Source organism: Heptranchias perlo, chromosome 30 (genome assembly GCF_035084215.1).
Source record: "Heptranchias perlo isolate sHepPer1 chromosome 30, sHepPer1.hap1, whole genome shotgun sequence".
In the NCBI taxonomy this organism is placed as follows: Eukaryota; Metazoa; Chordata; class Chondrichthyes; order Hexanchiformes; family Hexanchidae; genus Heptranchias; species Heptranchias perlo.
Window position 1 is genome coordinate 8,191,176 of NC_090354.1, and position 13,090 is coordinate 8,204,265.

General features: G+C 39.8%; 1 protein-coding gene across 3 annotated transcripts in view; it reads right to left on the reverse strand.

Moving 5' to 3' along the window:
• Nucleotides 1-668: 668 nt before the first annotated feature.
• The window catches only part of med24 (mediator complex subunit 24), a 58,407-nt gene continuing 45,985 nt past the window's right edge, over nt 669-13,090 (reverse strand). The window contains exons 23-27 of one of the 3 annotated variants that reach the window (XM_067968833.1): nt 12,618-12,717; nt 10,403-10,483; nt 9,296-9,444; nt 5,752-5,873; nt 669-4,003 (exon numbers count right to left, since the gene is read on the reverse strand). In XM_067968833.1, the coding sequence (XP_067824934.1) occupies nt 5,757-5,873; nt 9,296-9,444; nt 10,403-10,483; nt 12,618-12,717 (447 nt within the window). In that variant the 3' untranslated portion in view covers nt 669-4,003; nt 5,752-5,756. Of the gene's footprint in view, nt 5,874-9,295; nt 9,445-10,402; nt 10,484-12,617; nt 12,718-13,090 lie in introns of all 3 variants that reach the window. The other 2 variants (XM_067968832.1, XM_067968831.1) reach the window with 2 other exon arrangements.

Below are 13,090 nucleotides of genomic sequence, written 5' to 3' on the forward strand. Positions count from 1 at the left end.
ACCTTTTCAGCTTCACAACAAGCACAGTGGACCATTCAGCCACACCAAATAGAAAATGATAGTTTTGTAGTAATGGCTTTCTGCTACTTGCATTGTTTGCTGAGGGTCTCTGCTGGCAAAAATAGTTTTGCAGCATTGGAATACCAGGTAGACTCTTTTAAACCAGCAGGGAACTTGTGTCATGGTTGAAATCAGAGTGTGTGAATTGCTAAAATAAATCCACATTCCATCTAGTACGGTGCAAGCTGTTGTCCTGTCACCTGTTTTACCTGGCCACAGAGTAACATACAGCAGACAATAAACCTCAAACTGGTACAGTACCTGTATTATAATGGTGCACTGAAGGACCTTTCAAGATCTAACTTCTCTGGCCCACTATTACTGCTGCAATAAATTAATTGTTCTACAACATTGGCAGATGCAGTTTTACATGGTTAACCAATGACCAGAATCCACCTTTAGGTCATCTCTTTATAAATCCACATTTTAATTGCTATTGAATATAACAGCGCTGACCCATTAAAATGGAAATATTCAGCTTAGGAAAGACAGAACTGAATGCAGCAGCTGATGCTGTAGAGCGCTCAGTTAGGAAGACGTTCATGTCTCTACTTATTAATCAGATTAATCTATTATATTGGTAACAAGCAATAAAACAGCCTCAAAAGTAAATGTAGGAGATATTTTTATTTCACTAAGCAGCCCAACAGCTAGACAGGACAAAGCACCTCACCATTTGGTTGCAAAATTGTGATTTTTTAAAAAAAGTATCTACAAAAACTTTGCAGATTTCTCAACACATAGTATGCAATTATTACAATGGCCATGTCACCAACACACAACTCAATTTGGCAGCAGAGATGCCACAAAATTTGCCAGAAAGATATCTGATCTGTAGTTTTTGTTGTTTTTTTTTGTTGAAAAACGCAAGGGTACTGCATAGAAAACAAGGAGTATTCTGGCATTTCATATTTTCAGCCTCCAATTTTCTCCCTTTGTCCCTCCTGTCCAGAAGGTGGCAAGTCACACTGGGGTGTTCAATTCAGTCCTCAGCTGCTATTCTTACATGCCACTGGATAGAGTAGGAACAGTCACATTTTTCCCCCCCCTTTTCTTCATTTGGTGATACTGAAGCCAACTGCAATGTCAAAGACATAGAGGCAGAGCTGCCACCAAGGCCACATTACCTGGTCTGTGCTGACTTCGCTGATTTCAGTTAGAGAGAGGCCTGCACAATGGGGCTGTCTCATCTCAGATATTCTAAATATTAAAAATTTCAATTGAAAAATTCACGTGATAAAGGCAGGATATTCTTTAAATCTGGTTGAAAAAAATTACTGCAGCAGTACACAAAATGTTAAAAACTTTATATAAAATAGCGAGCGCAGGAAAATAAACCTTGAACATTCACAAAAATAAAAATAAACCTGGTATTCTTATGCCAGGGATAATAGCAAAATGTAGTTAACACACACTCAAGTGAAAAGCCCTGTGCCCGTGGTAATCTATTAGAGCTGTATCATTTCTAATAGGACAGCTGAAAAACTCTTCTTTGCGGTGTTCCTCCGATTGTACTGGCATTGAACTCTGTGCGTCAACCTTCAGCTTTTCGATGACATCTGCTTAGAGAACACTATTCAAGTTATGTTCCTATTCACCTAGCTTAAGTTGGGCTTCAAATTCCCGCTCAGGGTGGCCTTTCCTGGTTCTTGTATTGCAGCCGGTTCATACAGATTCTGCAGAAAAGCAGCAATCAACAGGATCGCTGGGATTCTCAATAACCAATTAAAACTCAACAAAAGTTCAACAAATTCAACATGTAAAGCGCTGAATCACTGCAAACCGAGGTTGATGAATATCTGCTGACAAACAGCATAGGTAATTTTTTCTTAACCTCTGGGTTAATCTCCACTGGGTAATCTGAATGCTCCTGACCAAACTGATGGCAACTACCACGCAGAGGCTTGCCACGACAAGAGAAACTCCAGCAGCTTTCAGATCTCTGGTTGCTTGTCTGAAGGTATGCAGACAACTCAAACAGAAGTGCAACCTACTTTGAAAGAAGGTGTGAATTTGTACTGTTTTCCCAAATGTTGCAAGTGCCAACTTATATATTAAACACATTGGCATGCTGAGTACGTGGGAGGAGAGGTGAATTTCTTGCCCCTTTAAGATATTTTTACCCTCTCTTTTATGTCCTATCACACCACACACTGACTAATGTCCAGGCCACTAACAACCCCACTTAAGTTGATCACTAGAAGACCTGCAAGATATCCTGTGAACACTGAGAAGTGACTGGGGAATCATGGGCATGGCTTAATATCCTATGCTTCACAAACAAAGGACATCATCAGATCTAAGAGACGGTCGATTTTCTAAGGACAAATGTAATGGCAAACTGCATTAACGATAAAATTCAATTAGCTTTTCACCCCAGATATAACATCCTTAAACTGAAATCAATTTGCTTTATTGTTGGTTCTGAAGTACAGCCGAACCAAATCCTTAGCAACAATGATCGCTGCATATAAATAACAGGTTACCCCAGCCATCCTAGGAAAAAATCAATCTCTTACTAGGATTTTAACGATTTGATGAACATGTTAAACATAAACATAAACCAACTAATGCAAACACAGTGTAAGTAAACATTTGAGAGACTCGACAGACATTGGTTAGCAAGACAGATTTGGATTCTGACTTTCTTCAGGATACCACTTGATTCACTTGACATTTTAACATTAGATGCAGATGAGAAGAAAAAAAAAGGGCCAGATTTTGCTGTAGCAGGGCATCTACCGGCATCTGCATCTTTCAGCTCAAAACATTTTTGCCCACAAAGTTGCTGAAAGTGCGAGCTGATAACGGCATAGCAAGGGAAACAGGGCATCTGGGACCTGAGTGAACAGGGCAAGCAACTGGGTATCTCCTTAACCAATGAGATTTAATGATTGGTAAATAAACAGCAGAAGGACTAAGGAGAGTGAATTAAAGGGGGTGAATGAAATGTGCAGAAAGAGAAATAAAGAGGGGGAAAGATTGGATTAAGAGAGAGAAAAAAAATAAAAATTTAACATTTTAAAAATCTCCCCAAAAAATTCAAAACCTGAAGGAATGAGACTCCACACTTGCAATAGTTAATTTTCGGTGCCAGAGAGGTTGATTGGCTGTCATTAACACTTATCACGTCATTAAAAAAATATTTACGCTTGTAATTACTAGCCCTAAATATCTGCAGCGGGTTTAGTTTGTATCCACCGCACAAATATACAAATTCATAACATTCAATATATGTCAACAGTGAGGCAGATGGCAAAATGCCGTTTTCGTGAAACTAACGGTGGAGCGGCGCAACTCGGACAGCAACTTTTGGATATTCACATTTAACTGTGCATCAGCTCCCTGCCTGAACTTGCTGTACCATTTATGCATAAATAACGGCAAGAACCACTAGCCTCACTGTTATACTGACAGCAAAATCTGGCCCAATCTGAAGAAACAAAATAAAATGAAGCATGCTACTCTAGCACACAAAGAATAGTATAGATAGGATAAATGGGACATGAAGGTAACTTGAAAAAACACATGGATAATGCATGTATACAGGAAAGGTACATCATTTGTACACCCAATGTTCCCATTGGAGATGTTAAAGAAGTGAGCCTGGCTGGTGGGCCTGTGTTAAAAGCAGAACATAAGAAAAGTGGATGACAAGAAAGGGCTATTCGACTCATCAAAGCTCATACCAGCTTTCCCATTACAGCATCCAACTGCATTCTGAACATTCCTAGTGTTTTTGTCTCCAGAACCCCACATAACATAACTCAGGTATGTACAACTCCAAGAAACTCAATGAATTAACGCGTATTGTCACAAATACCATGTAAACAAAAGGGGCAATCATGTGGGAAGCCGCACTTGGAGAGAGTGCAGGTTGGAGATCTGGCAGCGATACTGTAGTCACGATTCCATAATCTGCGTTCCCTGTCAGTGAAGCTCCCTGTTGGAAGTGTGGAATTATCCTCAAAACGTATAATGAATATCTGCAGCAATACACAGTCCAACAGAAAATTTAAGATTACATTTCTGGCACGGTTTATCCTGCTCCCAACCTACTTCTCTGATGTGGTGCTGTGCAAATTTCTTAGCCTACAGTAGGAGTACTGCACCATAAAGTACACAGACACATCTCAGGAACTGTCCCTCTAGATTGGAAAATTGCACATGTCACTCCGCTTTTTAAGAAAGGAGAGAGAGGGAAACCGGGGAATTATAGACCAGTTAGCCTAACATCTGTTGTGGGGAAATTGCTGGAGTCTATAATTAAGGATAGGGTGACTGAACACCTCGAGAATTTTCAGTTAATCAGGGAGAGCCAGCATGGATTTGTGAAAGTAGGTTGTGCCTGACAAACCTGATTGAATTTTTTGAAGAGGTGACTAAAGTAGTGGACAGGGGAATGTCAATGGATGTTATTTATATGGACTTCCAGAAGGCATTTGATAAGGTCCCACATAAGAGACCGTTAGCTAAGTTAGAAGCCCGTGCAATCGAGGGAAAAGTACGGACTTGGTTAGGAAATTGGCTGAGTGAAAGGCGGCAGAGAGTAGGGATAATGGGTAAGTATTCACATTGGCAGGATGTGACTTGTGGAGTCCCGCAGGGATCTGTCTTGGGGCCTCAATTATTCACAATATTTATTAACGACTTAGATGGAGGCATAGAAAGTCTCATATCTAAGTTTGCCAATGACACAAAGATTGGTGGCACTGTAAGCAGTGTAGATGAAAACATAAAATTACAAAAGGAATATTGATAGATTAGGTGAATGGGCAAAACTGTGGCAAATGGAATTCAATGTTGACAAATGTGAGGTCATCCACTTTGGATCAAAAAAGGATAGAACAGGGTACTTTCTAAATAATAAAAAGTTAAAAACTGTGGATGTCCAAAGGGACTTAGGGGTTCAGGTACATAGATCATTGAAGTGTCATGAACAGGTGCAGAAAATAATCAAGAATGCTAATGGAATGTTGGCCTTTATATCCAGAGGACTGGAGTACAAGGGGGCAGAAGTTATGCTGCAGCTATACAAAACCCTGGTTAGACCGCACCTGGAGTACTGTGAGCAGTTCTGGGCACCGCACCTTCGGAAGGACATATTGGCGTTGGAGGGAGTGCAGCGTAGGTTTACTAGAATGATACCCGGACTTCAAGGGTTAAGTTACGAGGCGAGATTACACAAATTGGGGTTGTATTCTCTAGAGTTTCGAAGGTTAAGGGGTGATCTGATCGAAGTTTATAAGATATTGAGGGGAACGGATAGGGTGGATAGAGAGAAACTATTTCCGCTGGTTGGGGATTCTAGGAGTAGGGGGCACAGTCTAAAAATTAGAGCCAGACCTTTCAGGAGTGAAATTAGAAAACATTTCTACACATAAAGGGTGGTAGAAGTTTGGAACTCTCTTCCGCAAACGGCTATTGATACTAGCTCAAGTACTAAATTTAAATCTGAGATAGATAGCTTTTTGGCAACCAAAGGTATTAAGGGATATGGGCCAAAGGCGGCTATATGGAGTTAGATCACAGATCAGCCATGATCTTATCAAATGGCGGAGCAGGCACGAGAGGCTGAATGGCCTACTCCTGTTCCTATGTTCAACTGTATCAGGTGTATGTGAACAGTTAGCGTTTATCAGTGTGTATTTATTTCTTTGTGCCTAGTTAGGCCTGAAGAGATGAACCGACCTTCTTCAAAGAGCAGCAATGGCCTTTGCTGCAACCCTGCGTCCCAGAGGGAGGCCCAGATCAGTTATCGCCAGCACTGTTTTTGGTTTAGACAGGGCAGGCAGTTTCACCAGTTCAGAAACCTGTTTCAGGGAAAAAAAAACATATACTGTTGTCAAATAGAAAACACATCCAAACTTCAAAAACAATACACTTGGTAGCAAGAGCTCATTCTGAAATCTGCAGATACATTTTACTCCGAAAAAACCTCAACTATACAAGGTTAATTTCTGGTCTTTGTATAGCATGTGCTTGCTTCAGTCTGAAAACAGAAGCTTCCAGTTTACCCACTGCAGCCCATCAGCTTTTGAAAATTTAAAGCTTAATCTGTAGCTGGAGGCTGTCTGGCACAGAATTGAAATATAAAGAATGGCATAAACTTTCATTACTTCATGCTGCATTATAATTAAAATACTGCATTGTACACAGCAAAAGAATGAAATTTTTAAAGTTCTCATTATAATAGATTGCCCAAGATTCCCACACAATAAATATTGGCTAACTTAAAGAAAGAAGAACAAACTTGCATGTATATAACACCTTTCATGAACTCAGGACATCCCAAAACGCTCTACAGCTAATTAAGTACTTTTGAAGTGTGGTCACTGTTGTACTGTAGGAAACGCAGCAGCCAATTTGTATAAAGCAAGCTCCCACAAAAAGCAATAAAATAAATAACCAGATCATCTGTTTTAGGTGTTGGTTGAGGAATAAATGTTGGACACCGAGAGAATTACCCTGCTCATCTTGTGCCGTGGGATCTTTTACGTCCACTTGAGAGGACAGGCGGGGCCTTGGTTTAACGTCTCATCCAAAAAATGGCACCTCCGACAGTACAGCACTCCCTCAATACTGCACTGAAATGTTAGCCCGGATAATGTGCTCAAGTCATTGGAGTGGGGCTTGATCCCACAACCCTCTGACTCGGAGGCTTGAGTGCTGCCACTGAGCCAAGGCTGAAACCTTACTAAAGATTATAATCAAAAAGACCGAAATATTCAGTTTGAAGCTCTAATTACAAAGTGATTAAACAGCACAATGCAGAAAATATACTATTTTAATATAAGAATGACGGCAAATTTTGGAAAACCGAACAGATATGAACAATTAAAAATCAACTGGTGTCAAATTGTATCATGGGTTAAATTTGAACGACCTTAACAACTTGTTAAAATTTGGCTGAATCAAATCAGTTTCCACTGACAATAATGGGCATTCCTGAATTTTGCAATACTGTCTACAGTTCAACACTCTCAGTGCATAGTTAGCAGACTATTTCCCATCCATTTAGTTGAGACACAGTCTATGATTTTGGAAGAGAGCCCAACAGGGCAATAGGTTAAAGACGGGAAATCCACTTAAAATGTACAGAGCTGAAACAAAACAAAATCCCCCAAACAGATCGGTATGAAGATTTGTGTCAGAGACTGTTGGGTTATGTTAAATTAACTCCATGACTTGGTCACATATCTACAGTGGAATGTCTGTTAATTGCCATTCCGGGAGGAAAGGTTGGGGGGTGCGGGGGGGTGGTGGAATAACACCTCCCCTGGTGGACAATAGGAATTGGCAGATAATCAGGAGCCCCCATATTTTAGTTACAGTGGGCACAGAAATGAAGATAAGTACAATCTATCGTGCAACCAAATGAATCTTCCAAATCTGAGTTTTCAAATGACTGAAAGGTCAGCCTTCAAAATCTGGTTTACAGCTAATAAAACCTCAGTTTTGCTAGGCTTGTATGTAACTCCAAAGTGGACGGTGGGAGCTAGTTTTCAGGTGGGTGTTCTATTCTGGTTGAAAGTCTTACTTGTATTTTTTAGAAGCTTTAATTTTTTTAATGACTTGTCAGCAGCCTCCTGTCACACTTGTAGTCTTTCGCTGCAAGTGATTGGTAACATATTAGGTCCCCTATATGTTCAGTTGTTTGTTGCAATTTTATGAATGGTATTTGAGCCAATTATGTGCAAGCATGACAAAGACTTTACACGTGTAGCACTTTTAAAAGTGACAAGCGCACTACAGGCAAAACATAGAATATGTACGTGTACCTGGATGGTGAGCTGGATCGCCAAAATGGAAACCAACATATTATGATCATTTCAGTTTCTCCTTTCAATCCCAATGATAAAGTTTGATTTGAGAGATGCTGGACATCAAGTTATGTCCAAGAAACTCCTGAAGGTTCATTAGGAAAACCAGTGTGTAACTGAGCCACGAAGGCATATTTTCTCCATTTGCTAATGACCGTATAAAGACATAAGTAAAATGCAGATCGCCTTACCTTATACTCAAGTCAATTTGTTTTGCTAAAATTGGCGAATGGAGAGTTGGCAAATGGAGGAAAATATTCTCTACACAGACTCAAGGAGGCCTCAGCTTTGATCCCCGTTCTGTACTCAGTTAGCTGATCTCAGCTGGGGCAGCACAATGCGTGCTAAAATTGTCCTCAGTACCCTGGACCTGTGTTCCCGGTTACTGATTTCTGTCCAGTGACCCCTGCTAGAAAGTGAGTGTGTGTGGATGTTGGACGAGGACAGGATCACGTCTGTGGTTCCATCCTTAGTCAAACTGCCTGGTGGCATTCAATATTTAGGCTCTTGCAGGAAGAATGGCCATGTGGTCTCTGGAACTGGAGATAGCCTGGCACCGATAGAACTGTACCCTATAGTGAGGCAGCATCGTCAGCAGAGGAGGGAAGAGGATAAAGTAACATTACAGGAAGCTCCTGCCACAAAATCACTCATCCTACCATGACACAAAGTCAAATGCCGGCAAGTTTAACTACTCACTGCTAGCCGAGGGCCAATGTGAAAAAAACATTCCCGATGATAAGAGAGGAAGCATTAAATGATCAAGAGAGGAAGCATTAAATGATCAAGAGAGGAAGCATTAAATGATCAAGAGAGGAAGCATTAAATGATCCCAACGAGTTGATTTTGCCCATTAGAGATCTAATGAAGCTCACAGCTCAAATTACACAGAAATACTTCACCAGCATCTTATTTTTTTGGAAATTTATCAGCAGGGTGAGCGGCATCTTGGTGTATATCTAGGCTATTTACTATGTGATGAACCCTTCATACAAAGTAAAAGGAAATGATCAAATACCATTATATTCCTAAAGATCTATATCCTTAACCTTTTCATGTGGCAGGGTAGAAAGAGAGGGATGGGGAGGGAATTACAGACTCAACTGCCTGGATCTGCTCTCCATTTTTGATTCTGGCCGTTATGAGCAATCTGTTTTAATTCATATATGTGCAGTGACCGTAGTTTATTACATTGAATCTTCTGGCCAATTCTGAAGGGGTACACTGACAATCCACTTGGACAGTCCAAGTGTACAATCCAGAATGAAGCTTTGCAAAATGGACTAGTTATGTACCCCTGCTTTATATTGTCAATGCTAAACATTGTACATAGATATTGACCTTTTAATTTGAAGAACATAATATTTTCATTTCCTATTTTGGTTATCAGCTGATCTCTAGTTTTGACTTACCATGGTAAAAGGCATGAACTGGAGAATGCTGCCACGACTCCCCTGGTCCAAACACTCAACACATTCTTCCATGAACCACTGAACAAATTGAGTGTGCGGACCAGCCACCTTTGAGCTCAGTATCGAAGAGATCAACAGAAACAAGTTTGCTGAAATGAAGATTGAGAAAATTCATGCGTTAAATGTCCTAACTCATCTTGACCAGGTTGTTCTGAAAATTCAGATGTACAACCCTTGCATTATTGGAAGAAAGCCTCTCACTTTTTCCCTTTCAAAAAAGATCGGTTAAAGCTGGGAGACCCTCCCCCAGACATTCACCAGATGAAATTTTAACAAGATATTGATTTCCATCCACTGAAACACAATAGGAGGGATCGTATGTCTGTCCCTCTGTCTTATGCTCCAGTTTTTAATAGGTGGATGATCACACAAACATAACTTTACAGCGCATTCCTGCAAAGAGTACAACTGATTAACCCTCGAGTTTTATACCCTTATTAGGGCAAGCATTATAAAAAGTCATCTAACAGTATCTAGTCCACCTTTTAAAAATAATAATGAGGAATAAATGCAATCAATATGTCTGATTTTAGTTTTTCAGAATTAAAATTACTGGAAAATAGGGTAAACACATTTCTTTCTGATCCTCCCTTTTATATTTTACTTTAACTGTAAAGGCAGTCATTTTTGTAAGTAAAGTTCTTGCCCTTATGTAGGTTACATAATAACTCAAATCATTTGAGACACACTACTTGAGTTTCGAAGAACATAGGATGTTAATCGCCAAGAAATCCCCGTCTGAAATGAATATTCAATTTGGCAACCTATCATGACATGAATTTGCTCAGCAATCAAACATCAGAATAGGATTAGTTATAGTTCCTCAGAAAATCTGGATGCAAAAACAGCTAAAATATCATAAAAATAAGGGTACAAGAAGCACTTTCCAAGGGAAAAAATAACTTTGCTTTTATAAAGTATCTTTTACATCTTCTGGACACCCTAAAGTACTTTACAACCAATGAAATATAACACTGTTGTTATGTGGCCAAATGCCTGTGTAACAACATGATCCCAAATAGATTTTAGTGGCTACCCATCACTTACCCAATACTCTGTTCAAGGGGTCTCTCATGTTTATGTTGTGAAGCTGAGAGGCAGACAGTGAGCTGCTCATTGAACGATCACCTAAAGATAATAAATTTAAATAATTACAAAGTAAACATAACAAAAATTTAGTTAAACTACAGCATTGCAGAAGTGGAAAAGGTATGACAAAATGTAAACGACTGCATTTCCAGTTAAAGTAGAATATAAAAGGGAGGATTAGAAAGAAAATTGAATTGCCACAACAGTACATAATGTTTGAACAAACTGGTACAAAACATGTTGCAAATGTTGTCCACAATTACGCCTGTGGGGAAATGCGATCTCTACTCATATCCATGTTAGACACTGTTAGCAATTCTGTACAAAAAGAGTGAAATTTGGTTTTGGGAATTTTTTACGGCTTTTAAAAGAGTGAAAAACAATTTTTGCTTCACTCTTGGATTGAACACAGTTGGCATGATTGGAGAAAATAAACAGTTTTCATCATTATCTGTTAACAGGCAACAGCAAAAGGTGAGAGAGAGAAACCAGAAAATTATAGACCTGTTGTCTGTTTTGGGGAAGTTATTGGAATCTAGAATTAAGGACAGAGTGACTGAGCACTTAGAGAAATTTGAGCTGATTAGAGAGAGCCAACATGGATTTGTAAAGGGTAGGTCATGTCTAACGACCCTAATTAAATTTTTTGAGTAAGTAACTAAAGTAGTAGAGAGGGGAATGTTTATGGATGTAGTTTCTATGGACTTCCAGAAGGCATTCAATAAGGTTCTACATAAGGGACTGTTAGCCAAAATTAAAGCTCATGGAATTGAAGGCAAATTATTGAGATTGGTTAGGTGGTGGAAGGCAGAGAGTAGCAATAATGGGTACATACCCGAATTGGAAGGAAGTGACTAGTGGTGTCCCACAAGGATCTGTGCTGGGGCCTTAACTATTCACTATATTTATTAATGACTTAGATAACACAATAGAGAGCCGTATATCCAAGTTTGCCGATGACACAAAGATTGGTGGCATAGTAAGGAGTGTAGACAGGAGCATAAAATTACAAAGAGACGTTAATAGATTAAGCGAGTGGGAAAAACTGTGGCAGATGGACTTCAAGGCAGGCAAGTCTGAGGTCATCCATTTTGTACCAAAAAAGGATAGATCCGAGTATTTTTTTAATGGTTGAAAGCTAGGAACAGTGGAGGTCCAAAGAAATTTAGGGGTCCATGTACACAGTTCACTAAAATGTAGTGGTCAGCTACAAAAAATAATCAAATAGGCAGATGGAATGTTAGCCTTTATATCTAGAGGGCTAGAACATAATGAGAAGCTTTGCTGCAGCTAAATAAAGCCCTGGTTAGACCTCATCTGGAGTACTGTGTACAGTTCAGTGCTGTATTCTTCCCAAGGATATATTGGCCTTGGGAAGAATACAGCACAGATTCACTAGAATGTTACCAGAGCTCCAAGGGTTAAATTATGAGGCGCAATTATATAAACTAGGCTTGTATTCCCTGGAATATAGAGGATTAAGGGGTGATTTGATTGAGGTTTTTAGGATTTTGAAAGGAATTGATAGGGTAGATAGAGAGTATCCTTTTCTGCTGGTGGGGAAATCTAGGACAAAGGGACATATTCTTAAAATCAGAGCCAGCCCATTCAGGAGAGAAGTTAGGAAACACTTCTTCACGCAAAGGGTGGCAGAAGTGTGGAACTTTCTCCCACAAAAAACAGTAGATGCTAGCTCAATTAATAATTTTAAATATGAGATTGATAGATTTTTGCTAGCCAAGGGTATTAAGGGATTTGGAGCCAAGGTGGGTGGATGGAGTTGGGATACAGATCAACCATGATTTCACTGAATGATGGAACAGGCTTGAGGGGCTGAATGGCCTACTCCTGTTCCTATGCATTATATATACAGGTGCACTATCTCTTCAGTTATAGCTTTGTGAAAGAAAACAACATGCCTACAAAATCACTGTTCCATCCTCAACTTGTGGAACTGCAGTCACCAGGCACGCATTATGCCTGGAGTTTCTTTTCGTGGTTACACTCTGATTTCTCATGGTATTACTGATAATATACACTGAGCTTTGAATTCTACACACATTAACATTTCTCTCTGGTTAGGCAGCAATACAATATGACAGCACACCCAGCCAATGTTTAATATAACCCATTGCTCTTTAGGCTGGGCAGTGATTTGAATCAGAGTACCTACCAGGACTGGACAGGATATTTGGATCCTCTTCATTTGAGCTCAACAGTCGTAACAATTTTGATGGCTGGCTGTCATCCAGTGGGAAAAGGTTGATGTAGTCCTGTTGAAACAGGAGCCCACCACATTTATTTGTGCCACCAGATTTAGATATCACATCTCATGTGTAAACTAGACACAATTAGTGCAAAGTACTACAGACAGAAATGCTATTTTATCACAAGCAAAGGCTGTCAACTGCTCATGTGTACATGAGAAAGATTTTGCCCTAGATCTTATGGTAGGCTGGTGAATTTTAAGACAGCCCTGAAGATATGCTAGTTCCTCCTCCTATCACATTTCGAAGATAGTTTCTAACCAACAAGCGCAGTGTAGTACCCCCACTGCATAAGTGACTCTTAAAGAGCAGATAATACAGTTTTTTTTTGTTTCACCAGTTTCCTTCCCGGACTCTTAAAGACATCGACCCATCCTGG